Source organism: Tetrao urogallus (assembly GCF_951394365.1).
Source record: "Tetrao urogallus genome assembly, chromosome: Z".
NCBI lineage: Eukaryota > Metazoa > Chordata > Aves > Galliformes > Phasianidae > Tetrao > Tetrao urogallus.
This window is the reverse complement of record NC_136816.1, coordinates 61,548,001-61,575,402: the sequence shown is the minus strand read 5'-3', so window position 1 is coordinate 61,575,402 and position 27,402 is coordinate 61,548,001. Positions and strand designations below refer to the sequence as shown.

General features: G+C 41.9%; 2 protein-coding genes across 2 annotated transcripts; one reads left to right on the top strand and one right to left on the bottom strand.

Moving 5' to 3' along the window:
- Positions 1–2,808: 2,808 nt before the first annotated feature.
- On the top strand, positions 2,809–10,951 carry NIM1K (NIM1 serine/threonine protein kinase; the record flags this gene model as incomplete). Its single annotated transcript, XM_079548553.1, has 3 exons — positions 2,809–3,100; positions 7,937–8,205; positions 10,202–10,951. The coding sequence occupies 3 exons, from the start codon at positions 2,809–2,811 to the stop codon at positions 10,949–10,951; spliced, it is 1,311 nt and encodes a 436-aa protein (XP_079404679.1).
- A 3,299-nt stretch (positions 10,952–14,250) lies between these two features.
- On the bottom strand, positions 14,251–20,344 carry HMGCS1 (3-hydroxy-3-methylglutaryl-CoA synthase 1; the record flags this gene model as incomplete). The annotated part of the gene is made up of 10 exons (XM_079548927.1): positions 20,307–20,344; positions 18,777–19,234; positions 18,303–18,428; positions 17,629–17,793; positions 16,807–16,975; positions 16,512–16,682; positions 15,722–15,828; positions 15,266–15,391; positions 14,780–14,943; positions 14,251–14,343 (listed from the first exon to the last, which is right to left on the bottom strand). Exons 1-10 carry the CDS (start codon positions 20,321–20,323, stop codon positions 14,251–14,253), a joined length of 1,596 nt encoding a protein of 531 aa, XP_079405053.1. The 5' UTR covers positions 20,324–20,344.
- Positions 20,345–27,402: the final 7,058 nt, after the last annotated feature.

Genomic DNA, 27,402 nt, shown 5'->3' with positions numbered 1-27,402 from the left:
GTATTTCTTCTTGTTGTGTTTATTTATTTGGTAATTTTGCATGATTATTTTGTTATAGAAAGTAATAATTTGGCCAAAACATTCTCCTGAGGTTTTTTTATATCAATAGTCAGCCATACTGGAAACAAATAGATACATATGGATATTGTCTCCATCATATTTGGATGAGTCCTGATTTCATATTTTCTTCCTTCTCGCTTGGAATTAGTGCTTTTACAGACAGTGCTCTTTTAGATGCTATCAGGGTGGATTTTACTGATTTAGGTTACAGGAAGGAACTTAAGCCAGAAATAGATGGTATGTTTTCTGCTAAGAATACTGAAATAGCTCATCTTAAAAGACGGGGGAAACCTAGCCAGTTGGCCACAGACCAGCAGATTGCCAGGCTGACAAGTCGCGGGAAGCTTGGCTGGCAGATTAATGGTTTAAAATCTAATGCTCTAAAAGGAGAAGTTGGGCCTCAGTAAGCACTTGGCAGGAGCAGAATCGGGAAGAGCTGTGTGCTAATGCCCTAATGCAGTTTTGCCTTTGACCCTACAGCATCTTTGCAAGGCCCTGGCATTGCCATGTGGTGTTTCTATCACTGTGGTATTGAACCACAGCCTTCTGTTTGCCTTTACCAAAAGTAATCATCAGGCAACTGTATAGGTCTGTTTGATAGAAATCCTTCTTGAGACTTCAACCATTTAATTGCAAGGTCCTGGTTTTTTTGCAAGAAAGTGGTCTTTAGTTGTGTGGCTTTAATGCTGAACAGGCTGACAACTGTGAGACCCAGCTACCCCAAGTGTCCTTTTCCAGCTGTTCTCAGTATTCCAGTCATTGTAGTACTCACTAGACTAGAGATTTCCAAAGCCTTGCTCTGACAGCATTGTCCGCCATTAAAACTGTGCAACATAGTTGATGTTCATGTTAACATTTTTTTTATTACCTAAAACATTCTTAAAATCACTAAGTGAGACAGGTTAAACTAGAAAACAACTATGGGCCAGAATTCATGCAGTCCTGCAAGAAATTGTTCTTTCCACAAATGGAGGAGAGCAAATACAGAATGGGAGTTTAGGTTTATGTGGATCTTGCTTGTTTGTTTACCTTGTATTTTTGCTGAGGATACTCCACATCCTAAGTATTTCTTCCCTGGTATCAAAAAATGGAGACAGAGGCAGCATGCAGTGCTCCTCAGGATAGGCTGATGGGCAGATCCCACAGGCTTTGCTCCATTTCCACTCAGTCATTCCTTCATTTACAGTTTCAGGCTTTGGCCAGGGATGGTTGCAAACATGCAGTGTTTGTCAGGGGGCTGACTCTTAGATCCACAGAACACAATGAAACATATTTGAATACTCTGTCTTAAAGTTTGGGCAGTGTTTACAAGTTGTTTACTTTCCACTTCTTTTCATTCATTGTTTCTCGTGATTTGACAGCATTCCAGATCCAAGATTGATTTGGTTATATCATACAGTTTTCTATCAGACACAAGAATGGCCTCTTCCTGTGCAGCTGTGTGATAACAGAGCTCAAACAGGAGTAAAATCTCCGTAAGGGAGTAAGAGGAGTTCAAAGGCACATTACAGAACAGGCACTTGCTGCCTGGCTGCAGTTGCAGCAGTGCCAGGGCTGAAGGCATGGCCCATGGGGCAGCCCAGTGAGCAGAGCAGAGGGGATGGTGACCATGCAGCATGTGCTCTGAGCAGAAAGAGCAGCTGTGGTGCCCTCAGGCTCTCCTCTTCCTCTTAGTGGGGTTGCTGGAGTTCAGAGGCCACTGTCACACAATGTACTGTTTTAATGATAAGTCATTAGTTATGTACTCAGAGTAAGGACTTCTTTCCACATGCTGCCAAACAAATTGAGTTAAACTGGTAAAATGATGCCTGGTGTGCTGTCTCTAAGTGAAGTGCTTGGCTGTTACATAATGGTTTTAATGACTTTCTTCATCTGTCTGCTTAGGCACACCATGCGTCTGGCAAAAATTTGAGAAGGCTCAAGGCGTTAAAGAAAGCTCATCTAAATAAAGGCGGGTTAAAGTGACATTGCAGTTACTTAATCCTGCATTGTCCTGCCATGTGACTTCAGTGATACAGAGGCGCTGCGTTTCTTTTGGCTGGTGCACAGATCATGCTTTTCCTGTCATCTTCTAGGATCAGTTGCTTTGTTAAAGCAGCAATGGGAAGGAAACGGAGGGGCAACAGACTATTTACAGCAAGGCTTCGAGGTGTTCACTTCCAAGGTACAGTGACAAGCTCCCAGGCTGAGGAATGAATCAGAGAAAAACCCTGTGTTCAGCTTTTGGACTGATACCAGAATCAGGACCCACGTTCTTAAGGTCAGCTACTCAAAATGAACTGGAAACATCTGAATTTATGCAGAGTAGGTAATCAGCTACTTGTCTGATTTTTTCCTATCAAGCCAGTTTTCAAAGCAGCTAGCTAGACCCTGAAAATCTGTGTCAAATATTCTGCATTTGTTTCAAATGTACTACACGCACTGTTTTTCTGCATAAAGCCTGCTGTTTGAACTGCAGAGCCTCTTTTACCTTGCAGATGAGCATCCTGACACACTAAATCTGTCAGTGAGAAATGGACAAAAATAGAACCAAATTCCATCTCCAAATTTGGACAGAACTGCAATGTGTAGATACAACTTTTGAGGTGAATTCCAAACTGGTGTGTGGACTTCTTCACTAAGCTGTTTTGTTGCTGTTTGCACGGTGTCTGTTACGTGCAGGATTGCATATTAGCAAAGGAATATTTCACTTCATTAAACTCCTTGTTGGGACATTTTGTTCAATGGAGACGTGATTACCTACAGACTATGACAACAGGATTTGTGAATGGAGGAGGTCTTGGAAAGCATCGCTATGCCAGGTGGAATCGTGAGGACAGTGGAGAAGACTATGGGCGTGAGGAGTGCTGTGGAGGAGATGAAGAGGGCAGGCAGCAGAGGCTGACCCCATTTGAGAAACTAATGCAGGATATGTCCCACAATGAAAAAGTGGTGAAAGAATTAACCCTGGGAAAGAGAATTGGCTTCTATCGAGTCAGAGGAGAAATAGGAAGTGGGAATTTCTCGCAAGTGAAACTTGGAATTCATTCTCTTACCAGAGGTAGGCACTGCTGTGTGGATCACCTGGTTTCTGATCGCCCTAGTTCTGTGTACACATAAACTGACCTCTTTGGTAAGAAAAATGCTGCTGAAACCTTCAATACACATACCAGGTGTATGTGCCTTTTTCGTTGTGTGAACCTGTAAGCAAGTACAAAGATAAATGCTTAGGTTAGAGGTAGCCTTCAGCTGTGACAAGCAGCCAGAAACACTTCATTTGGGTGGCATGTCTCACCCTGCAGCTCATGACTCGCCACACTTTGAGAGACAGTGCCACAAACAGTCCACCTGCTGTCTCCCATGCCCAGTGCAGAGGCTGCAGGCTTGCGGGTGCTAAACTTCCAGGGCAGTCTAGCTTGGCATGGACCTGCCACAGCTGGAGAGAGCAGGGCTTCCTTTGCTTAATGGCTAATTTTAGTAATTTTGGTGAGAAATTTGATGTTGTGTTATGCAGGTGGTTCATTAAGGTAAAAAGCTGGGACAGGGAATACAAGTATAGGCTGAGCAGATGCAGGAAAACAAGCGTTGGTACAGCCAAATCTGGGTAGAGGGTAAGTACAGAAACACACTGCATATACTGCTTGTATGGAGAGCTAGAAAAGCTAGATAACTGCAGCAAACACTTTGGTTACAGGTGTAACTATGAACATGCTTTCGTCTACCCTGTTTCTTCTGCTGTCTTTGACCAAAACAAAAACTGCTTGATTTCCCATGGGGATAGCTACTTTTCCACGTGCCTTTGTACATTACCATCTTCAGTTTTTCTCTCATCTTTCCTTTATAATTCAATCAATTCTTATTCCTTTCACCATCTGAAAGGTGGGAAGACTAGGTTCTCCCCCAAACTTTCATTCTCTGCTATCTGCTGCTATTTTTGCTGACCACCTTCAGCCCAGACTGCAGAGATCTGAAAGCTCATGTTGAGCCCAGTTACAGTTTTTACACTGGGAAGTGAAGAATTGGTGGTATTGTCTGTTCTTCTGTTTCTGTGCTGTTTGTTTTGGTTGTTTTTTTTTTTTCCCCAAAACTGAAGTCTGTCTAAGCCTATGGGTTTGTCTATCTGGGTTCGTTTTTTCTGCTTCCTTGCTTCAGGAAACCCTGTTCTCCTTGGCCTACAGCAAGTTGTTTCTTTTTCTGCTGAGTGATATTTTTCCTTTCACAGAGAACTGTCTTCTGTTTATCATTGGCAGAAATGCTGCTCCCATATTGGGAACAAGAGGAATGCTGATGGGAAGATAAATTTGAGCCAGATGAGCTTTTACCTGTTGAATTTCCCTAGGAGACAGGTTGCTTTAGCATTTGCATAGAGCTGATTGATTGAACACTTTTGGACTTCAGCAAGTACAGTAAATTTGAACAAATTAAATATAAAAACAGGCTTTTTTTTTTCCTTGAAAAGCTTCTTTTTCACCAAAAATCTCTAAAATTATTTTTTTGTCATTGGGGATTAAAATTTTCATTGGGTAATTTTCTGATGCTAATTTTGCAACTGTCACGAAGAAGGAAGGCTAAGGGGAAAGCATTGTCTTACTTGTTTCTGCTTGTGACTTTGTCTGGCGTCATAAAGTATGCATTTGGGATGGAGGAGAGGAACAAGTGTGGGTGCACTTCCCCTACATACGCATGCACACATACACACACCCTTCCAAAGAGGAGTCAGTCTCCTTCCAGTGTATGTTCATTGCTGTGTTGTTAATGAACTGATGTACCTGCACAGAGCTAATAAGTCTCCTCTTGGCAGAGGTGCAGATAAAAAGGCCTTCCTTGGGGCAGGGGAAGGTACGTGTATATCTTGCATATATTCATCTCTTCAGTTGTTGTTGTAGGTTCTAAGCATTGTCTTTCTGCTGACATCTCACCCTACTTGAGGAAGGAAACAATTTCATTCTTCACCATGACCAGTTCCTGTAACGATTCTGTAATCAGGTGTGTGCTGTTCTCTAGCCCTCGTGCTCTGTTGCAGCAGAACACCCAAAAATGGTTTGCAAGAAGCTGATAAGGGCAATAAAAACAGTAGTGTCAAAGTGGATGAAGAACCGTGCTTCTCTCACAAAGAGAACGTTGGTTGTTCAGCAGTTGCAGGAAAATCTTAGGTGGCGTGATGTGTACTGGCTTATTCAGATGCACTGCCCCAGCTTGGTTTTGATTTTATTTCCTTTTGCCAATATAGCATATGCTACTTTTTCCTGAAATAATTTCTCAACCGTTTATTAACTTTTCTTATTCACTATGACTTCAGATAGCATTTTTCAAACCTCAACATATGGTCAGTCAAAATCTTTTTCATAATTAATTTCAATATTTTGGTGAATAAATTTATTGATGAAAATGACCTATTTAGAACTGCTGCCATACAAGGGAAATACAGTGTTTAGAAACTGGGCTCTTTTTTTCTTTTCTTTTCTGAAACAGTTTTGAAAGGAAACAAAGGCCTTTTCTTACACTGTAGGTCAGCTGGTTTTCTGTGTACTGCATGCACATACAACTGCAGAAATGCAAATTTTAATGAGCTTGGTCCTGATCCGTGGTACTGTGTGAATAAGATCAGGCCTTTCAGTTCTAAACCCTTTTTGTGTGTTTGTTTGCTTTCCTTTTAAAATTTTATTGAGAAAGTAGGCATAGCAGAGGTATGGGAACAGATGAACTTTAAGGTCCCTTCCAGCCTAAGACATGCTGTGACTCTATTTCTCCTACAAGTTGCTTTTTTGTTGTTGTTGTTTTGCTTGTTTGAAGTCCAAATGCTCCCAACTTTTATCAATCAAGACGTAACAGTGCAATTACATAGCTAAGATTGCGAGAATTGTTTTCTCTGTGGCATCTAAACATCTAGCTGTGCAAATCTCCCCCAAGCTAGCACTCTTTATTCTTGGTTCAGGGGGTCAATGTACTACCAACGTGACAAGGGTTTTACAGTCTTTCACCTCTAGGTCAGCAGTCAGAGCTCTGCCAGGATCTGCCACGTGCTTTTTTTGCCACGTTCCCATTAAACAGCTCGTTCCCTTCTGATTCACCATGCCAGGTGTCTGTACTGTGCAGTAGGTGCAATCATTCCTAACAGCCTCAGTAGGCAGCAAAAAGCAGGGAAGTCTGCTCTCTCCTCATTTCAGACTTTGTCTGAAAGCAGAAGCATGGAAGGGATAAGTCAGCAGCTCTCAGAATCTCACTTCCCCAGAGTATCTGCTGCACTGTAGTAGGGGAATCAACTCATGCATTTATATTACTAAGAAATGTAAATATACCAAACATGGAGTTTTCGTCATCCGTACAGACATAAATGCATATACATCAATAACACTTCAGGAGTACTGAAACACAAAATTTGAGGAAAATAACTTTATAATAGTGTAAATGGAAGCACCTTGAAAGTTTTTCTACCAAATGTAAAATCATAATGGCCTTGTCATGCTTCCTTTAAAGTAACAGCTTTTATTTTTAGTAATTTAACTTTGTCTGCTAGAACATGAAGTTTTTCTTAGAAATAAAATGTTAAGAATGATGAATTGCTAGGACATCTGTGGAATTTTTTTTTTTTTTTCCCCCCAAGAATAAACAGTTGTTTTAACTGCCATGTTCCAGTTTAATTTTGCTGTCTTAGTAAGTTATACAAAGACACTGTAAGCCTATTTTAACCAGACTAATCCCTCCAATACCAGCTGTATTCAAGACAAATGCCATGACCTACCAGTTTTCATACAGAACCATAAGAACAATTCTCAATGAGCTTTTTGAGCTACCCTGTTGATACGGTGAAGCTATATATGTATACCAGCATTTCAAGGCCCTTAGCTTGAAATTATGCTACAGAAGCAAGCAGAACTTAACCACAGCTTTGCATTACCAGGACCGTATAAGACTGATTAGTTGTTTTACATGATCCCTGCAACTTATTCTATGTCGCTGTTTTATTTCCTTCCTTGGTATAAAATCTGTGGTGTGAATTCACCGCCCACTGTGGTGCAGATGTAAAATTGTACTTTTCCTGTATTCCGTGCAGTACCAAGAGCCACTCATGCATGAACACGTTGGAAAAACTGGCACAGCTATCCTGAGAAAGACAAACCTCTGCAACACTGATTTTGGTAACTGAGAATTTGTGGGGATATGGGATAAGCCATTAGGCAACATTTCTGTAAGTCACATACATGTAAACACATCTGCTATAAGCTTGCAGGGTTATTTTCAAAGTCCTTACACTACCTCCGTGTTAGTCCACCTGCTCTGGAATAAACTGCCTATATTCAAGCCTCCATTAGTCTGTAAGCACCAGGCTGTTGCGTGCAACTAATTCACAGCACTGAGCTAACAACAAAGGCACAGACTTCCTTTAAGAAACCTGAGCACACAGTCAGGTTGAAAAGTGGGAAAGGTCTGCAGCTCAGGCTTAGGGGCCTTGCAGGAACAGTCTTATCCTCAGAATGGAGCACAGCCTCCAGATTTTGTAATGCTGAGACTCTCATTTGCCCATTTCCTTCTCAACAACAGAGAGCAGGAACACTAGCTTCCACTCAGACAGCCAGATTTCTGTTTTGAAAGCTATAATGCCCAAGTTAGATACCTAACATAGATAATTGTTGCCATCAGATGTATACTGACATGCTTGACAGCCTGGGAACATGTTACATGATTTGATTAGTACTTGTAATACTCTGCCAGCCCTTAGCTGTATCAGCAGCAAGGAGGATGCTGGAGACAGTAGGGTGTGAAAGATGACAAGGCTTAGTAGGCTTCTCTAGCTTATCTTATATTCATCATTGCAGTTACGTAACCATGCGTTATACAGAAATAGTATTACTGTTTGTACTTACTGAATTAACATGGAAAAGTATTTTCTTTTCAGAGAAAGTAGCTATTAAGATTTTGGACAAGACAAAATTAGACCAGAAGACTCAACGTTTGCTATCTCGTGAAATATCAAGCATGGAAAAACTCCACCACCCAAATATCATCAGGCTGTATGAAGTGGTGGAGACACTCTCAAAACTGCACCTGGTAATGGAGTATGCAGGAGGAGGGGAACTCTTCACTAAAATCACTACAGAAGGAAAGCTAATAGAAACAGAATGCAAAATAATCTTCTCCCAGATTGTTTCTGCTGTGAAGCACATGGTAAGTTGCTCTTCCATGGGCATGTTTCTCCTCACTGCTTCAGCTGATTTTGAGGATGTATTTTGTTTTTCCAATTAGTAAGTTTACTGTTATCAGGATTTCAGGCACATATCTTTGAACAGTGAAACCAGCTTGAGAAATATCATCTTAAAGACACCTAAGAGTGCTTTCGCATCCATCTCAACTTACTGCCTCTCTGTTGACATGTTTGGGGAGGAGACTGAATTGAGAGCATGTGGTGAATGGAACCATCCATTCAGTAACAGTGTTCCTCCTGACTACTTGTTTTTGTATGGATCCGATAGTAAAGCTTCATTTCATCCCTCAGCTGTTTCAAAAGAGCATCACTCACTTTTCTGCTAGAAGAAAGCAGTCCCAAGAAGAGGCGTGTTGTGTATTGCAGACATCCAGCTCACTTACTAACAAATGTGGGAGACTAATACTTAAGACAGTTAATTCCTGTTCCTTCTTAGGTGATGTCAACACTTAGCAAGTCACTTCCTCTTTTCTAGTCCTCATAACTGCAACTAGACTTAGAATGATGCAATTCATAGAACCCAAAGCATTCTATAAAGGCAGAAATGAGTAATTAACCACTTCCAGTACAACCTCCTCTGAGTCTCGCTTAGTAACCACAGCTGCTTACAACTACATTACAAAACCCATGAGAAATCTGCTCTGCGTTTGACTTAACACTAGTTAAAGTTGGCCCAGAGTGCCCTCCGGTGGCTCATACTCTCCCGCCGTGTAACGGGCTCCAGTTCCAACAGGCAGGAAGATGCAAGCAAGTGTATTTCCAGGTCAGACATCTAGAAATGCATTGCAAACAACGTGTATGAAAAACATGTTAATGTATTTTGACAGAACAATCAGATGTCTATAAATGAATTAGCTTCAACATCTTTTCCACAGGACAAGTATTCAGGATCTACTGGATCTTAAAGATCATGTACATTTCTTAACATTAAAACCAGACCTCCAATCTCACCAGCCTCTTTACTCATACACTCAGTCTCCTGCAAAAATATTTTATTTTTGCCAATCTATTAAAAATCGGGCCACTTATATCCCATCTCACTGTTGTCAGCCCTCATGAGGACTAAAGATCCTTGCTTGTTATTGATGACAGGGTTTCTCTAGTGTCTCCATGTGCATCCTCTTACTTACAAGGGTAACAGCAGAGATGCTCAAACTCTTTCACTCTTCCTAGTCATTTCAAAGATGAAATTAAACCCTTACTTAATCAGTATAGTTAAATGTCTACTCAGCAGAGCACATCAGTACCTTCATTTCTGAGGTTAAAAAAAAAGGTACATGTTGCAGCATTTCACTTCAGATTTCTAAAAGTAGAAGACAATACTGAACGTCCTGCAAAGACATAAAATATCACCAGGCACAGCTTTGTGCACACCTCTTCTCTTGCCAATACTAGATATTAGGATATGGATCACAAACTAGGACAGTTGCTACAGTTCTCTTATCTGGTACCACATTCACTTAATGTTATCAATGAACTAGAAGATTTCAGTTCATAAGTCTGCATGTTCAGAACAAATGCAAAAATGGCTTTACATACTTAAAAAAATATTTCTGTTACATCGGTACAGAAATGTAGTCATTTCAAAAACTAGTGCTCTGAATCCTGAAAAAATACAAAATACTTAGCACGGGAAGGTACACAGTCATGTAGGATTATCCATAATGCCATCGCATCTGCTTAACACAAATACTAATTCCTAACTAATATTAATAAATACTAACAAGATGTTGCTATCCTTCAAAACATACATGTATATGTATATGCATTTCCGCTCCCCCTTGGTCATTTTCTTACCAGTAGAGAATTAAAAGGGACTTGTAACCTTCGGTTTCATAGCAAAGCTTATTTCTTTGTTTGAGATAAATAATTCCCTTTCCTAGGTATAATTAATCAATAAAAGATAAAGAGTAGTCACTTAAGTACTTGCTAATACCCAGTGTTCTTCCTCTTCTATAGCATGAGAATAATATCATTCATCGGGACTTGAAAGCAGAAAATGTTTTCTACAGCAGTAACACCTGCGTTAAGGTGGGAGACTTTGGATTCAGCACAATCAGTAAAAGAGATGAAACTTTAAACACTTTCTGTGGGTCTCCTCCTTATGCTGCCCCTGAACTCTTCCGAGATGAAAACTATGTTGGCGTTTATGTAGATATCTGGGCACTAGGAATATTGTTATACTTCATGATTACGGGGATCATGCCGTTTCGGGCAGATACGGTGGCCAAACTGAAGAAGTGCATTCTTGAAGGGACGTACAGCTTGCCTCCCTGCCTCTCGGAAGCTTGCCAGAAATTGATAAAAGGAGTCCTTCAGCCAGTACCAACAGAACGATATTCTGTCAAACTTATTATGAACAGTGAGTGGATGCAGGGGATACAGTACCCAAAACCTTTACAGCCTTTTAAACTGGATCCTAAGTATTTATCAGAGATCAACACACTCAAAGAGGAGGAAATAGAAGTGAAAAACACTCTGAAAGATCTGGGAATCACAGAAGAACACATTCAAAATAACCGGGGAAGAGATGCACGCAGCTCAATAACAGGTGTCTACAGAATTGTTTTACACAAAGTACAAAGGAAAAGGGCCCTTGAATGTGTCCCTATAATGTCCCATCCAGATCCCAAGGAACAAGACATAAAGAAAGGAATCAGCTCTCGTAACAGTGTAAAGCACACATCCAAGCTGTGTTCTATTTTGTAAACCACACTGCAAGCTTTATACTCAGCACACTTAACAAAGGGTTTTATTCACTTTTCACAGGTTTTGGTGTTGCATTTTTTCTAATTTTTAAATAAACCAAATTGCCTCATTTCCTTTGTATTTTTCAGCTCACATTTGAAGTGCTCAAATGCAGAGCCCTAATGTACTTGTTTGTCTCTTGCTCCAGAAACATGGTACAACTAGTGCAATAACTCAAGTAAAACAGAAAGAAATTATCAGTGGAAGTGATCTTTTAATAAAGATCAAATGGCATTGCATGTAACACACTTCGGAGATCTCTCAGTACAGCCACATAATGGTTAACTTCTTGACAAGTTTTACCTTAGCTTGACACAACTATACCACTGCAAACAGGACAGTTTTTGCAAAGAACTAAGTTCAAACAAAAAACTGACTGCAAATTCTTAAAAGCATCCTAAGCAAATTAAACTTGCTAAATTAAAAACAAAAACAACTCTAATTACATTTTAATTAAAGAAAGAACAGCGCTGCTGTTGACTACGGTTCTTGATTTGTCACAGTCCAAAGGCAAATTCAGATATGCTACTGTAGCCCTGCATGTATGGTTGCAGTTTTTAGTGCCTAAATGGCTGGGTTACAAACCATTAATCTCCTGACATCTTCCACAATTTGTATGATTCTCACAGTCTCTAAATGCTTGGATAAGAGCTGCACTCCAATAAAGAGACAGATGTAAGCATACTCTTAAACTCTGAAATTCTTGCTTTAGCAGTAGATAGCTGTAAGTAAATTGAGGGTTGCCAACACCAAAATCTAGTTACAAGCTGTATCAGCCTTCTGTCATACTATTTGGGCAAGAAGGCTAGTAGCAAAACTGATTTTTTATATTCTTGACCACTAGAAGTTAAAAGTTGGATACCGTGACAATTCCAATTTTTCTGAGTGTCACCAAGATGTTGCCATGTCCCACTCCATCTGTCAGGTAATTTATACTTCAATCAACCAGCCCAAATGCAGTAATGGGAAAGTGCAGTAGCTTTCCTCTGAACAGGCACAACTGAAATGCCTACGCTAAGGCAAAGTCTGAATGATTTTAGTTAAGCTAAGTACATTACTGAAAGGTTTAGAGATACATCTAGTGCTCTCAAATATAAAAGCAGAATGCCTTGTCTATTACAGGGACTGATGTTTCGTTGACCTTAATAAGAGTGAGTAATGTCAATAAGCAACAGGCTGACTTTGAAAAACCACTTGTGGGAAACGAGGTTCAACTAGACTCAGCTATGCAGAAAAGCAGGAACCAATCCCCTTTCACAGTTTTTGTGAGAAGGAGATAAAACAATACTACCTTTCAAAATACAGTAATGAGATTAATTTTATTTCATAGGCTGTTAATTTCTCCACTATAAACAGATGCCACCTGAAAACACTTATCTTGAAACAAAGCCTTGAAGTAATGATTTTCCACAAGCCTCAGCAACTCTTTCTTTCCATTTTTTTGTAATGAAATATTAAAGAGAATGATCCAGGAGATCCACAAAGACTGTGAACCCAGAACTTCAAGTTTTCATAAGGCCAGTTTCCTCTTTCTTGCCTGTTAAAGAAAAATTGCATCCTGAAAACCCAACAAGTCAGCACTACTCCAGCACGTTTCAAATATCTCAAACTTTATTTTAATAATGGATCTGCCTCACAGTGAGGTCCCTGTGGTTAACTTTTTGTGCCAGTAGCAGCTCAGTTCTTGGCTTGTCCACTGCCAGCAATGGACTTTTGTTCCATGGCATTTTTATTTTCTGGTGCCAGGACAAGTTTCATGAGGGCAAACTAAATCAAAATACTTGCAAACACTATTTTCATGCATCATTGCTCCATCACTTTCAGCAGAACAAACAGATTATTATCCATCGAATTATAAACATCAATTTTATCAAGGCTTGACTGTACAAATACAGCAAGTTACCAAACCCTAGTAAGTGACAGATATTACAAACACACTGTTACACAACAAAAGATTGTGATTTAAACAGATGAATATTTTTTGCTACTTTATGAGACGCGTAGCTCTGTAGAATTAGCAAAGAAATAAAGTTTAACAAAACTTCATTCTATACATTAGCTCAATTAAATATATATTACAAGCTTACAAGGCTCATGTCATAGTTTATTTCTAATCTGGGCTTTAAAAAGCTACCAGAATATAATCCCCATAAGTAATATGTATCTACTACTTGCAAGACGGATAGCTTCTAGCGTGCGTGTTCAGAAAAAAAAGAAAGAAAAGACACCACTTCTACGACATCCCCAATGGAGAGAAGAACTTCAAAGTACAATGCCAAATTCAAAGTTAGAAACTGTCTCTTAGAAATGTATTATACAAAGAATAGCAAGAGGTCAGAGTTCCAAGTTTGGGTCATCCAAACCGATCTTTTTTTCAGATTACCAATTAAAGCAACTCTAATGATATCTAGGAGCTTTATTTTAAAAGTCTGCTTCCTTAAATGTTTCTGTTACAGTTTAATAATCCTGAAAAAGTGCCGTATCAGTCAGTTCAAGAATTTCTTATGAAGAACAACTGTTTGTCTCCCTTGTAATTCCTCTTTCCCTGCAGGCTTCTATGATTTATAATGCAGGCATAGAACACACAAAATGGATGGTAGGTGGAATTACGAAGTAACTAATGTAGTCAGTTACAGAGTTTCTTAAGGGCGAAACTATCAGCCTTGTGTTCTTGAACCAGTCATTCTGATGGAGGGAAAGCATTTTTTTTCCAGTAATGTTATTTGGTTCTATACCTTTTCCAAAGCAACAGTGTGAGGAGAGGTAGACTGGGATAAGAAAGGGAAGGTAATAAAGGGAAAGAGAAGTGCAGTATTCAGAAGACTGACTAGTTACTGTCAAGGCACTGAGAACCCTAACATTAAAAGCTCAGACTTTTGCAAGTACAAGAAGAAGTTAACAGTGGAGGTTTCAAGTCATTTGACATGGGAAAAGCAAGCAGAAGATTCATTCTTTTCTATGTACAAAGACCTTGTAATAGACTACTACTACTCAGCAATTAAAAAATTCAGACACGTTAAGGAATCCACAAAGCCCCTAGCAAGTTGCTCTATCCCCAGTATATTAATGATTTTAGTGTTCTGAAAATACTATAAATATCAGCACGCAGTATTACGACAAATCCTTTCAAGGAGTTTAAACAGCTTTTTCATGCTCCAATTAAGTACTACTGTATAGTGAAACTCCAGTACTACTGTAATCTTTCCACTCTTTCATCCTACCCTCACACCTTTTTCCATTTCCCACCTCACAGAGGTATCTTAATGCTCCCCATTGGAAATGGCAACAGTAACGCCTTCAGATTCTGTTGTTGCAGGGATTCTTGGCACTTTCTTAGCAGGGCTTGGGATGTGCTAAGAGGAAGGGAAAAAAAGCATTAAATACAGGTTTCTAGTTCACATACATTCACACTTCATGGCTAGTCCAACTTCCGAAAAACATTCATGCTATGCTGGATGGCTTGGTCTTAAGTCATTCAAATCGGTCATGGCTCATGCAAATGAACGTGTCAAAAGAGTCTGTTTCTTCTTGTTTCGTTCTTGTGTGGTTTCATTCATTCATGTTAGGATGAAATGTGCTTTTTAAAATCCCATGCTTGATTTTTTTTTTTTTTTTTTTTTTTTTTTTTTTTTTTTTTACATTTCTGGTTTCTATGTTACATATTTTAACAAAGCATTTGAAAGAACTTTTAAAACCCCTTCCTCTTTTAACACATGTACACATGCTGTGACAAACATACAAACCGTTCAACCATTTATATCAAACTTTAAAAGAGCGCTCAGTGTTCACCTCATGAACAATGCCTGGGTGGACAACTTCAACTCCTGCCTCCAGGGGTCCATCAACCATAACTGGGCGCCGCGCGTATGTTCTTCTGTGTTTCTCATCCACACGCACAAGATACCATGTTCCCTCAAAGAGATCTTCTACTGAACACTGTGGAATATAGTTGGCTGTAAACAAAGAAAAAAAAGGCCAATGATGTACTGTCAGCTGGTTCCTGTTGAGCGTTTTATGCAACAGCAGCCATCAGATGCTGCAGTTTCAAGTAAAAAAAAAGCAGGAAAACCAAGTCTGCATTTTCACTGCAGTCACATGTCACATCAGGCCAATAAATACAAACTACTAAAAATATCTTTACAAGATATACAGGTGTAGGAAAAGTTGGATGTCTACTTCATTCTACACCCAAAACATTTAGTGACAGCCAGGCAAATTTTGTAGTAAGTATTTTGCTGTAGGATTAGTAATGTTTTATATTTACAACGTTCTTACCCAGGTGATGTGTCTCCTGTCTAATCTTCATGTTTTCAGCAAAGACATCAGGTGCAATGCATTTTCTTGAGTCAAGTCTTGCTTTAAGATCAGAAAGGCTGGCAGTAATTTTGTCCAGTGCAGAACCTACAACATAAAATTATAATGTAGGGTAGCACCAGTGCTAAGCACAGCACATCAGCACTGCATGACTGTTCAGGACATTTTCCATTATAGAAGCTGAACTTCTAGTTAGTTACAAATATTCCTAACAGCTTGAGCAAAACTCTTGTAGCATCTGAAAATGCAATCTATTTGCCTAAGGAGATACTTTAAAGGTGATCCTGCTCTAGGGAATACTTTATATGACTGTAATTAAGCACTGTTCAACAGGTTTACTTAAGCTGATGGGTAATACAACAAAGCAAACAAAGGTAAGCTATGCAAAGGAGTTAATTTCCATCTCCTTTTACTCACCAGGAGTGGCATCCTGTGTAACTCTGATGGAATACAGTGTAGCAGCAAAACCAGAGCCATAGGAGAACACACTAATTCTTTGTCCTGCAAGATGCTCTGGAGAGTATCTGTAAATCAAACAGTTGGTTAAAGTGAGAGTAAGGCCAAGGTGCAAGTTTTAAAATAACCAGAAAGTGCAGCTGACTTAGAAAAAGCTGCCAGCAGATTGTATCTGCTACAATAACAATTCAGGGTCTTACACGAAAGAGGATTTCAACACCATGATTTTCAAATCTGCCTAAGCAAAAAAGATCAAAGAAATGCTCTGCATATGATTATCTACAAAGCAGACGATTTTTGCAAGTGACAAATACCCTAAAAGGAACATTCACACCTTGGAATGCAAAGTAACAAAAAGAGAAAAGAGGATACAAGACTACTGGTTTAGAAAATAATGCTGCATGCAAACTAAGTTTTCAACATTTAAAAACAACAAAAAGCCGTAACATGGTACTGGGTTGTTTGGAGCAGTGTAGGAAGAAAGGCTAGTAGAAGGTATGGCACATTAAAATTTGAGATCCAGCTTTGAAAAGCAGTAAGCAGTGCTTTTGATCAGCTTCTGACACAGAAATTTTGATTATACTTGTCACTTGAACTAATTGTGTTTGTAGAATAATTTTGTAACAGTTTTTCTAATTAAGGCAACCTGATATGTAAACATTTGCTACATGTACTTTTACAGAGGGTTTTCCAAAAGAAAAATGCTTACATACAGAAAGTTATGACTTTGATTTTACAATTTTATGCTTACTGGGCTAGAAGAGAAGCAAGGCAACCGTAGACTGAAGGCGTGTACATGTTTCCATTCTGATTGGACACAAGTAAGGAAGCTTTGGTTTTCTGATTGAAGAGCTCTGCACTAGCTTTCATAAAAGCTTTTTCCACATCCCTGTCAAAATATGTATCTTCAAGCTTTACATCCCTATTTGGGAGGGGAAAAAAAAAAAAAAAAAACTATTATTAAAACAAACAACAGGAAGGAAAAACATCTCTGATGTTTACCAAGTTAATACCATCTGAATAAAGAAGACAGCAGCCATTCTCACCTGAAAGCTTCCAGACCACTGAAAACACCATTTGCTGTTTCTGCATTCTGGTCACTGAGAAAGTCATTCAGCAATAGCCTTGCCACAGACTTCTGTACCAGTTTACAGTAGGGAGAATGAAAGATCATGAATCCAAAGTCATTCAAGGTGAAACGTCTGTCTGTCCCCTCTGGAAGTGGCAGGAAACTTGTGTTAGAAATTATTTTTTGTATTCATCTATTAAAATAAAATAGTTGGATGGCATGATCCAGACATCTCTATGTCAACACACAAAATGCAAAAGTCTAACTCCTGCTGGCAGGTTCATTTAAAATGCTGCCAAAACTTCTGTTTAAAATTCTAATTCTTATAGATCTCATGCACCAACTAACATTTGCCCTGTTAGAAGAAAAAGCTATATGCTTTACAAAACTCAGAACTTCCACCAAGTATTTTGAAAGTAAGAAATACTCTGCTTCATCTATCTAATCCCAAACCTATGCTGCTTAGTATGGGTGAAGCAACTACGAAACACATTTGAATAAAAACAAAAAATATAATTACTTAATATTTATATATTAGCATCAGAAATGTTAAGAGGGCTGGGTAAAATAACATGCTCTTAAGCAAGTATTACAACAACAAAAGCCTGCAGAGACTATCTTTATTGCCTACTAAGCCCTCAAACATATCAGAACAGAAATAACAATTTCTTAAGGATGAAAAGCATGCATTCCAACCACTGCAGAACACACAAACAGGGGACTATACTAGTCAGACAGAATGCTAAGACTCGAAGACATTATCTACATAACTACAGTAACATCTTAAGAGGAGACTTACCTTTTTGCCACTGGGCATGGATCTTGTTGCGATAAACACTATAGCAGCGATCTAATGCACTGAGGTAGCACTGTATAGACAGTTTGCCATCAACTACAGGATATTCAGAGACCATATCTGGTTTATAGAAGTCATAAGCATGCTGCATGTGGGTTCCACGTAATCCTGACGGAGAGAATTTAACAAAGCCAGAAGTTACTTCATTAACCTTTGAGTCAGCTTGAATACATACTTTAACAAACATGGAAAGCAAGTAATATCTGGCCCTAAATAAATAGGTTTTCTTAGGACTTCAGGCCCTTCTAGGTAATATTTCAGAAACAGATTTCAGTTACCTGGTACTCAAGCACAGTACAATTGAGCATAACAAAAAGGTAACAAATAATTTCTTTTTGAAAATAGGGTGCTCTGTTACTCAGCTCTAGCCCATTCTTTGTCAATTTTAATCAGAGAATCTCCAAATTAAAAAACGGACAGAAGCACCTTTAATAGGTTCTTGCTGCTTCTTACATTAGGACTTGGCCAAGTGAGCAAAACCAAGAGACAAATGCGATTTCTGATGTTAATGGAGGTTAATCCAACTTCAAACACCCCAGGAAAAAAAAAAAAATGGACAAGCTTTAGAATGAACCTGTTATCTGGTGGAAAAGTGTTTATTTTCTCACAGGACTAACCTCTCTCAAAAATTAGAGGAGCATTTGGACCAACTAGCATAGCAACAGCACCAGCTCCACCTGTTGGCCTGGCATTTCCAGTGGCATACACGGCAATGTCTCCAGCAACAACAAGTGCATAGCGTCCTGTAAAAACACAGAAATAACAAAGACAAATAGCCATGAATCCATATTTTAACATCCAACAGTGATTTTTCAGCCTTTGGTTACAGAGGGTAAGACTCCAGGATTAAGGGTCACTTGAATCCCTTCCTCCCTTTCACTTTATTGGCAGGAAAAGTGAAGGAAAACTTAGAGGAAAAGATGATTATCTAGTGATTATCCATGTTGTTATCTCTTGTACATAATTAACTAGTGGCAAACATCCAGAACATTTAAGACTCTGATAGTTTGCCCTCCGGGTTTTATATGGTTAAGCAGACTAGTCAATGGTAGAGAATGATGCAACTCCTAAAGAAAATACCCTGAACTTACCATCCCAAGAACTGGACTCAATCCAATTAATAGCATTAAAAAGAGCAGCAGTGCCTCCATAGCACGCATTGGTTGTGTCAATTCCTTCTACATCTGTATTACCAGATTCTTCAAACAGCTGCATCAGGACAGTCTTCACCGATTTTGATTTATCAATTATTGTCTCCGTTCCAACTTCCAGTCTCCCAATGCAGTCGTAGGATAGGCTGTTCCTCTCCATAAGTTTCTGAACCACAGTCAAACAGAGGGAATTGATATCCTCTCGGTCAGAGCAGAAGCCCATCTTTGACTGGCCTAACCCAATGGTGTATTTGCCTGCATCCACACCGTCATACTTCTCCAGCTCTGTCTGGTCAACATACTGAGAGGGAAAATAGATTTCCAGTGCAACAATACCCACATCTTTGGGCCAGCAGGATTCAGTGTTGACTGGAAGAGACCCGGGCATCGTGGCAGATCTATAAGCAAAGAACAAACAAACAGCTCATTTACACACATACATCATCACCAACATATTTTATATGCTCCATCGTTCTGCAGGTTTACAGAAAAGATAAAGTTTCAGGGTAAAGTTTCAGGTATTCTGCAAATTTGTTTGCCAAAGGCAAACCTCAGAGATTCTTGGTCTGAATATACCGTAAATGTCATTATAAATTGTATAACATTTTATGTTAATAAGTTTGTTGTTTTTTTTTATTATTATTATTATTATTTTTATTTCAGCACCAGAGCTTGATGTACTTTGCCACTGCCATTTCATGGAGCGAAATACATGATGAAAGCATTTCAGAAACATCAGTCTACACACATGCTATTCTATTCCTGTACACAGCTCTCAGTTTTACACAAAAAAGCTACGCTGATTTTTTATTATTTATTATTTTTAAACGTTGCTGACCGAGAACGAGCACACGCAGGAGAGGTGAGCCTTGGAACGGGACAGAACGGTTCCGAACTGCCTTTATTTTCATGCAGAGCGATCCGTTTCGCTCACGCGCCAGGCAGCCGGGTTTTGCTTTTGCTTTCCCCAGCGCCGCTCGGCAGTCGGGGGGGCGCCGCAGCCACTGGGCCTGAGCGGCGCTGACCCGCGCAGCGCCGGGCTCCGCCACGTCCCCGTAACGCAAGAGACGAGCGCGGCGAGCACGGCGTCCCAGGAAGCTCACCGCGCTCCTTCCAGCGCCGTGCTCAGCCCGTACCGGAACGTGGCCCCTCCACCCAGAAACTACCGCACAAGACGCGCGCCGCAACCGCCGCAGGGAAAGCACCGAAGGCGCGCTCCCGCCCGCAGGCAGTGCAGTGGGGACGCGCCGCCCGGAGCCGTTCGCAGCCCGTCCGTCCGGACGCGGCGTCCTCAAGGTTACCGGGACCCGGGCGCGGGCAGAGGCCGCCGCCGGGCGGAGGGAGCCGCGCCCGCCCGCTCCGCTCTTCCCGCGTTCGGGCCGGGCCGGGCCGGGCCGTGCCCTGCCGCGCCGCGCCCCGCTCCCCCCAAGCCGAGCGCTCCCCGCGGAGCCGCGCAGCCCCGGTACCTACACGCTGCGGAAGCCCATGGCCGGCTGCCAGCGCGGGCGCATGCGCGGCTCCCGCCAGCCGGAGATGTGCGCACGCGCGGAGCTCCGACCGCGCGCCCCCTCCGATGCGCCGGGAGCGCGCCACGCGGGCACGGCGCGGCACCTGGGAGCCGGACCGAGGGCGGGGCCGCCCTCGGCTTTCAGCCGCCTTTTCGGGAGCCCTCCGAACGAGAGCTGCTCTGGAGGAGCAGAGCAGATATACGCTGCGTGCTGCGGCCGGAGCTGCGAGGGCGGTGTAACCCCACCCCGTGAGCGGAGCTCACGCGGAGCCTGGGGATGCTCGGTGGCCGCCCAGGACCGCTCGCTGCACGGAGCCTTCGGAAGGTTGGATTTATCGGGCTTGAACGTAGCCGGAGAGCCGAATGACTGCTGTCTCCATTGCCTGCTTTCAGCACATCTGCGCAGGCAGTGGTGAGGAGCCGCGAACAAACCGACACCGCAGACACGAGGTCTGTGCCGCCTGAGTGAGGCCGGACTGAGCTGCGTACCCAGAGCCAGCAGGAGCCTGTGTGCTTCCGTGCTCCCTTTCAGCTAGATGGGACCTTCTCAGATCGTTCCGTCCAGCTGCCTGACCAGCTCGGGGCTCACCCCAGGTAACAGCACGCCACTGAGCACTGCCCAAACGCCTCTTGAGCTTGCCCTTTGCAGACACTGGAGACAAGCAGCAGCATTTAATCCCGTATAGTTTCTGCAGTTCTCTCATCCAAAGGCTTTTTACAGAAGAAAAAAAAGAGGCAAGTGGTGCTGTGTCCTCACAGCAGCTCACCAAACACACCCGACAGAGCAACAGCCAGGGCTACCGGCTGTACCGCAGTGTGAACGCCTGGCTTTGTACGCTCACTCTGGGAAGAAAAGGCGTTCTCAGTCTAAGACGAACAAGGAGTAATGAGGCTGGTTGTGGTTTGTTTCGCATCCCATCACGATTACATAGGGAGCGAGCAGCACGAAAAGCTATAACTTTCTGCTGGGGTACCCAGATACAGAAACGCATCTTCCCACTGCAGTTAGTGGTTTTCGTTGTCTTTATTAGTAGTTTTTTTTTTCCCCTATAATTTAGCGTTAGCATTTCCTGACAGCTTTTTAAAAGGCAGGAAACGCTCGGCTGAAAGTTATAAAACCCAAAAGCAAGCCTGCTCCCCATCAGCCCCGTACCTGGCAGCCCTATCCTCTCCTCACCCCCCCGCCCCGGGCTCTGCCCCAGACGCGCCGCAGCCGGCGTAGAGCGCCCGCCCCAGCTACGCTGACCCCAGCCCGGCCCCGCTGAGGGACCGCCGCGCTGCCCAGCGGTTCTCACCTGCACAAGGCGATGGCTTCGGCTCCGCTATCGCTGGGCGCGCTCGCACAGACACACACAAGAGGACAAGCAGACACGGGCAGCCGGCACGCGGCGCCTTTAAACCGCCCCGCCGCCCGGGCTCCCGCCCACGACCTGAGCGGCTGCTCCTCCGACCAATCACGGCTGCCGACGCATAGGTCCCGCCCTCCGGCCGCCAGGCGGCCGCAAGAGAAGGCGGGGGGAATGGTGTGAGAAAGTGACGCGGCGTGGCCAGAGAGCAGCGCGCCAATGAGAACGCGGCAGAGGCAGCGGGCGCTCAATGGGAGCCGAGCGCAGCGCGCGGATAGCCAATGAGAGCGCGCTGCCGACCGCGGGTGAGAGTAGGACGTCTGCCGGTCCCCGGCGAGGCGAGGAGCCTGTTGCCTGGCAACGGGGCGAGGCCCGCCGGGCCCGGCGAGAGCGGCTCGCCCGCTCGTGTCGCGTCGTGTCACGCTTGTCGCGTGTGTCACTTGTGTCACCTGGGCCTGGCCCCGTGAGGCGGGAGCCGCAGAAAGGCCGCGAAGCTGGGTCTGGGGGCGGCCCCGGGCCGGCACGCCGCACCCCGGTTCCGGAGCGTGGAGAGTGCCGAGCCGCCCCTGAGGCTGCGGTCGCAGCCGGCCGGTGCGCGGGGCCGCGCGGGGGTTTCATTGCTGCCCCTCGCTGCGCAAGTCCCCGCAGGCCTCCTCCCTGCCGGCTCTGCGAGTACGAGTGTTGCAAATGGGAAATGGCTCGATAAAAGTCGCATACCGGTTTTAAGACCTGGACACGCTGGTTGTAAAACACCGAGGGAGTACACTCCCTTGGCAGCTGGTGATTGCTGCAACGAGCAGAAGGCAGTACCTGGCTCTCCTGACACGTCGCATCACCCGGCCCAGTGATTTCTGCCATCACACGGGCAGGTGGAAACTGTGTGAAAGCACGGGGAAAGATCTCATGGAGAGCCTTAGCGCCTGTCTTGTTTCTTTGGGTCTTGTAACTGTTCTGTAATCATCATGTAGAAACAGATTTGTCACAAATCTTCACAGTGCGAGAATTGAGAAATACTACTGAGAAACTGAGTTTTGTTTGCACTTCTTACTCTGCAGTTTTCTGACAAACTTGCGTCAGTTGGTGTACAATCCAGTACCATCTGCAAACCTGAAAGAACATGGTGACAAAATGCAAACTTGATGGGCCATGATGTAATTATGTCGTATGAACACACTGTACTTTCCATGCCCATAGACCAAACAGAAGTAGTGTCAGAAAGTTCAATGTTTCCTTGTTCAAAATGGGTTGCTAATGCCAGCCTATCATGTACCTCAGCGGCAGAATGTTTCCTCGCATGGTTCTTTGGAGCCATGGAGCAAGACATAGTGTTGAATTGGCAAGATTGTACGTCAGGACTGCAAGCACACCCGGGGGCTTTGCAAACCTTCCCCACCACCTTAGTTTAGCTGTCTGTGCAAGGCCAGCTCCAACAGCTCATACCCTTGTAAGGGACTGCCAAGAGAAGAGGTATGTGGCAGGAAGCTGTGAGAAGCCTTCTCACTCACCTTTCCCGTTCATTCCAGAGCTGCTACATCCCTTACTGCTTCTGAGCCCATGGCTTGACTTCTGAGCTGGCCCTTAAACCCATCCCACCACAGCAGACTCATCTGGAAATCTGGACTCCTGGCTGACCCACCTGCTGCCACTGGCTCTGCCCCGCTCTTCTGTTTGGGTGCTATGATAGTGTGCCTTTGCCAGCAAGGCCAGTGCCCCACTCTCCTTGTCACACTCAGCTCCTGGCCCTTCTGCCCTTTAAGGGCAGCCTTTCTGCACTGCTTCCTGACAGCTTAACTGTGCTTGCCTGCAAGCTTGTTGTTGCTTGGGTTTTTTTTTAGTTATCATTTTTTATTTGATAAAATTGTTGATAAATTGTTTTTGTGTGTTGTCAACAACATATGCAGATGTAAATAGCAATCTCGTGAATTTTATTAAATCTATACATATCTAATCAAGAAAAAGTGCCAAAATGACTACGTAGTTTGTTTAGATAATCCGTATTACTGCCTTCTTTTCCATGATGCAGGATTATGAATGACTTTCCACCATCTTTTGTATTTACTTTCCATGTTGTAGAAGACAGAATGACGTAGACATGCACAACATCATTACTATTGATCTAAAAGAATGTATTTGCAGCAAAAATAAAAAGATCAGCTACCTGAAGCCAACAGAATTATAACCATCTTCTCCTACTGTGACTGTAGAAAAGCACATTTCAAGATTACACCTTACAAACAATAAGAGAAAGCCAGTTGCTGGATTTTCAGAATTTTAAAACAGAATCTGTAGATGTAATTCAGTCCTACTTTTAAAAATAATTTTAAAAACATTAAATTTAGGGACCATGTTTAATCTATACTGGTAAAAGCAATGTATTTGTCTCCTAAGGATGTTTCTGGATCAAAGTGCAGATTTAAATTTACATCAAGTTCAGATGACCTCCTCTTGCAGACTGGTTTGATGACTAACTTAGTAGCTTTTGGCAGCATTTAATAGCCTAAGGTTTATTACTACTTCTAATTTAATCAGTACGATTTCTTCTATAATTGTTGTCAATAGTATTATTCTTTTTCTTCAGCTTTACGAGGCTTCAGATCTGATTATCCTATCATTGGGTGTATGTATGGTAATTCTTATAAAACACTGCTATTATCTCTGCGAGAAAGGATCTGCTCTATTATCGCAGTGGAATTGGCTACAGTCATTTTATATGAATTTCTCAAAGAGATTGCAGTAAGAATAGTAAAGTTGGTGGAACTTGTTCTAGATCTCTTAGGTAATTAATTATACTCATCTACCAATTTATTCTCCAGACATGTGATTGCCACCGTTTTCACCCCTGCTGGTGAGAACGCAAGTCATTCTCCTTTTATGACCGAAGAAACAGTGATATTTTCAATAGAGACTGTAATAGAGACTGCTTTTGGTATGTTCGGAGTAACACGCCAGAATGAATGCTGCACATTGTCATAGTAGCCACAGAATGGGAAACCTAACAAACGAGGAGTCATTTAGTAAAGATGCTATTACCAAAGAAACCTACAATGACTCAGAAGAACCATGTAGCAGCAACATGCAAGGATGTTGGCAGGGAGAGGACAAACGCTTCCTTTTCCTCCCATTCATCATTCGAGTGTATTTTGACAGGAGTTTGGAGTTGAGTCTCTCTTACCATTTTTCACTTATGCAGAAGTAGGACCTCCCAAGGAAGGAAGCATGTGTGTTCTCTGATGATTCTCCTCCTGGTTTTAAGTCAGTGTATCAAATTTAGGGTTCTGGTTTTGTCTCAAAAGCTGTCTCCCAACAACTTCTTTACTTCTGTTACTTCTGGAAATTCTTAGGCAGTCATTCCTGTGGTAGCTTTTTTTCTTAAGCTTCCTAGAGAGACAGCCTATTATGTTAGTTTAATTACTTAAAATAAATGAACAGCCAGATACTAAGGATGTTTCTTAAAACTTGGAATTTCCAAGAATTTTAAATGAATCATAAGCCCATTTTGAATGGAATTCAATGGAAACCAGACTTCTAAGTCACTAAAATATTCAGTGCATTCAGAAGCAACTGGCTGCATCTTTGGGTACCTAAATTAATTGAAAAGATAGCTTAAACTAGCATTTTTTGGGAAGACAAAGTCATGTGTTGTAGTGACATGTTCTGCAAAACACAACGTTGAGATGACTTTACTGGAAAAAAAAAAATTGATTTTATTTTGTTGCCAAGTACAAAATAGCAAAGGTCAAAAATAACACTCAAGTACAAAGGGTGTGACATCTCCTAACTGAAGGTTTGCTAGCTGGATGGTTCTTTGTCATATTTGTGTGTCAGGGTTCAGGAATAAACCTACTCTACCAGAGAGTGGATCTTTAAAGTGTTGCCTTGATATTTTATATACCAATGTTATGGAAAGCTTTTTACATTGAATGATTTGTAGAAATTATTCCTAATTTCAGTTTCCAAAAGAATGCAAAGGAACCCAGCCAAAATACACTTGTCAGCTTGGAGATGACTTCTACCTTCTCGTAATCTCTCTATTTGATCTAAAGTATCCATAAGAGCCTTATATGAGATAATGAACACTCCATAGAACTGAAAGATATAAACAAAACTATCAAAGTCTGTCTTTTAAAGTAGCTTGATAAAGGCAAGAATTGTAATTGCATTTAAGTTGCATATCTCTCTGGGTCTTAAAATATCTGTGGCACTGCAGCAATTTCAGTTATCAAAAACTACAGAACTACAGTTATTCCCAATTTGCTGTTTTTCTGAATATGCTGAATATCTATGATAGAACAGTCACGGAAATTAGAGTACAGACAGTACTTTAGTCCATACTTAGGTAAAGCCCACATGCACTAAAACCTCTGGTTGTGTTGATGGAAAGAATATGAGGAGCTGAGACATCGTCATCAGCCCTCCTGGAAATCTGTTACTCAAGAGAGAAGAATGAAGGTAAAATTTGGAATCATTAGAGCACAAGGAAGAAAAGAAATTGACAAAACAGTGTAATATGTTTGCAGCAATTTAGTATTCATGACAGTCTGCTGACCTGGCCCCATTAGGTTTGGATTCTAATACACATGTGCTGTGTACATATGACATGCACTTAGAGCAGCATCAGGATAGAAATGAAATGGCTAAATCAAGCATCATTTCAGTTTGTATCATCCAGGCCACCCCATCGTGCAGCACAAGGCAGTGGGGACGAAGAACTCCTGTGTATGATCAGAATGTTCTCCTACTCCTGGCAGCAGGGTGGAGCTGTGCCAGTACACAGTATTCCCCAGAAACTGAAAGAAGAGTTGCCTCATCTCTGTTAGGACACTGTTGGCTCATCAGAAATTATAATTATGCTTCTTGTTTTCTTCTATCTGTTTTGGAAAGAGTTCCTTTCATCAGATATGTATCTGTGGACATATGCTATTCATTCTCTAGTAACCTTGATATAGATGTTCATCTTTACTTTATTTAGAGGATTTACAGATTGTTCTATCTTCTGTCATTTGCCAAGCATTCTCCCATGTTTGCAGTATGAAGTTAGACATAAAATGAAAAAAACCAAATACTAGAGATAACTCTGAGGAACTAATTTATCAAATGCAGTAAAGAAGAGGGAATGAAATGAACAAAAGCAATAGGGATTATCTTTACTGCATTGCTTTGGATAGTGTTTCCAGTGATAACAATGCTGAGAGCAGGAAGTGTTTGGAATAGGCAAAGAATGTGTAGGCCATCATAGAGTGGTATCTGGAAAGGTATCTGTAAGACTAGTTAAGAAAAAAAATCATAGTTAACAACTGAAAGAGTAGAAAAAAAAGAGGCAACAGCACAAAGGTATTGCAGAAAAAGAAAGATGCCAGTAGGAACAAAAAAGGAGCTTAGATGAATGGAGCACTGAGAAGGAATATTGGCACGTCAAGTAAAAATCAAGGGAGGTAGCAATGAGAACAGAGTTGGAGAGGGGAGGATTTAAGTGCATCCATAGATTTGGAGGGACAGCAGAGCACTTGCTACAAGACACTTTCAGGAACACCATTTTGCTGTTTTGTTTGTAGGTGGCCCAACATTATTCTTGTTTACAGGTGATGGTTTGTCTAGCACATAGATATTTGAAAGGTCATTTTAATGGTGTAATCATTCATCCTTGATGCAGTCTGGTAACTTTGTTCACAGTTCTGTATGCCACAGGTACCTTCATTATGGGGCTTGCTTCTTG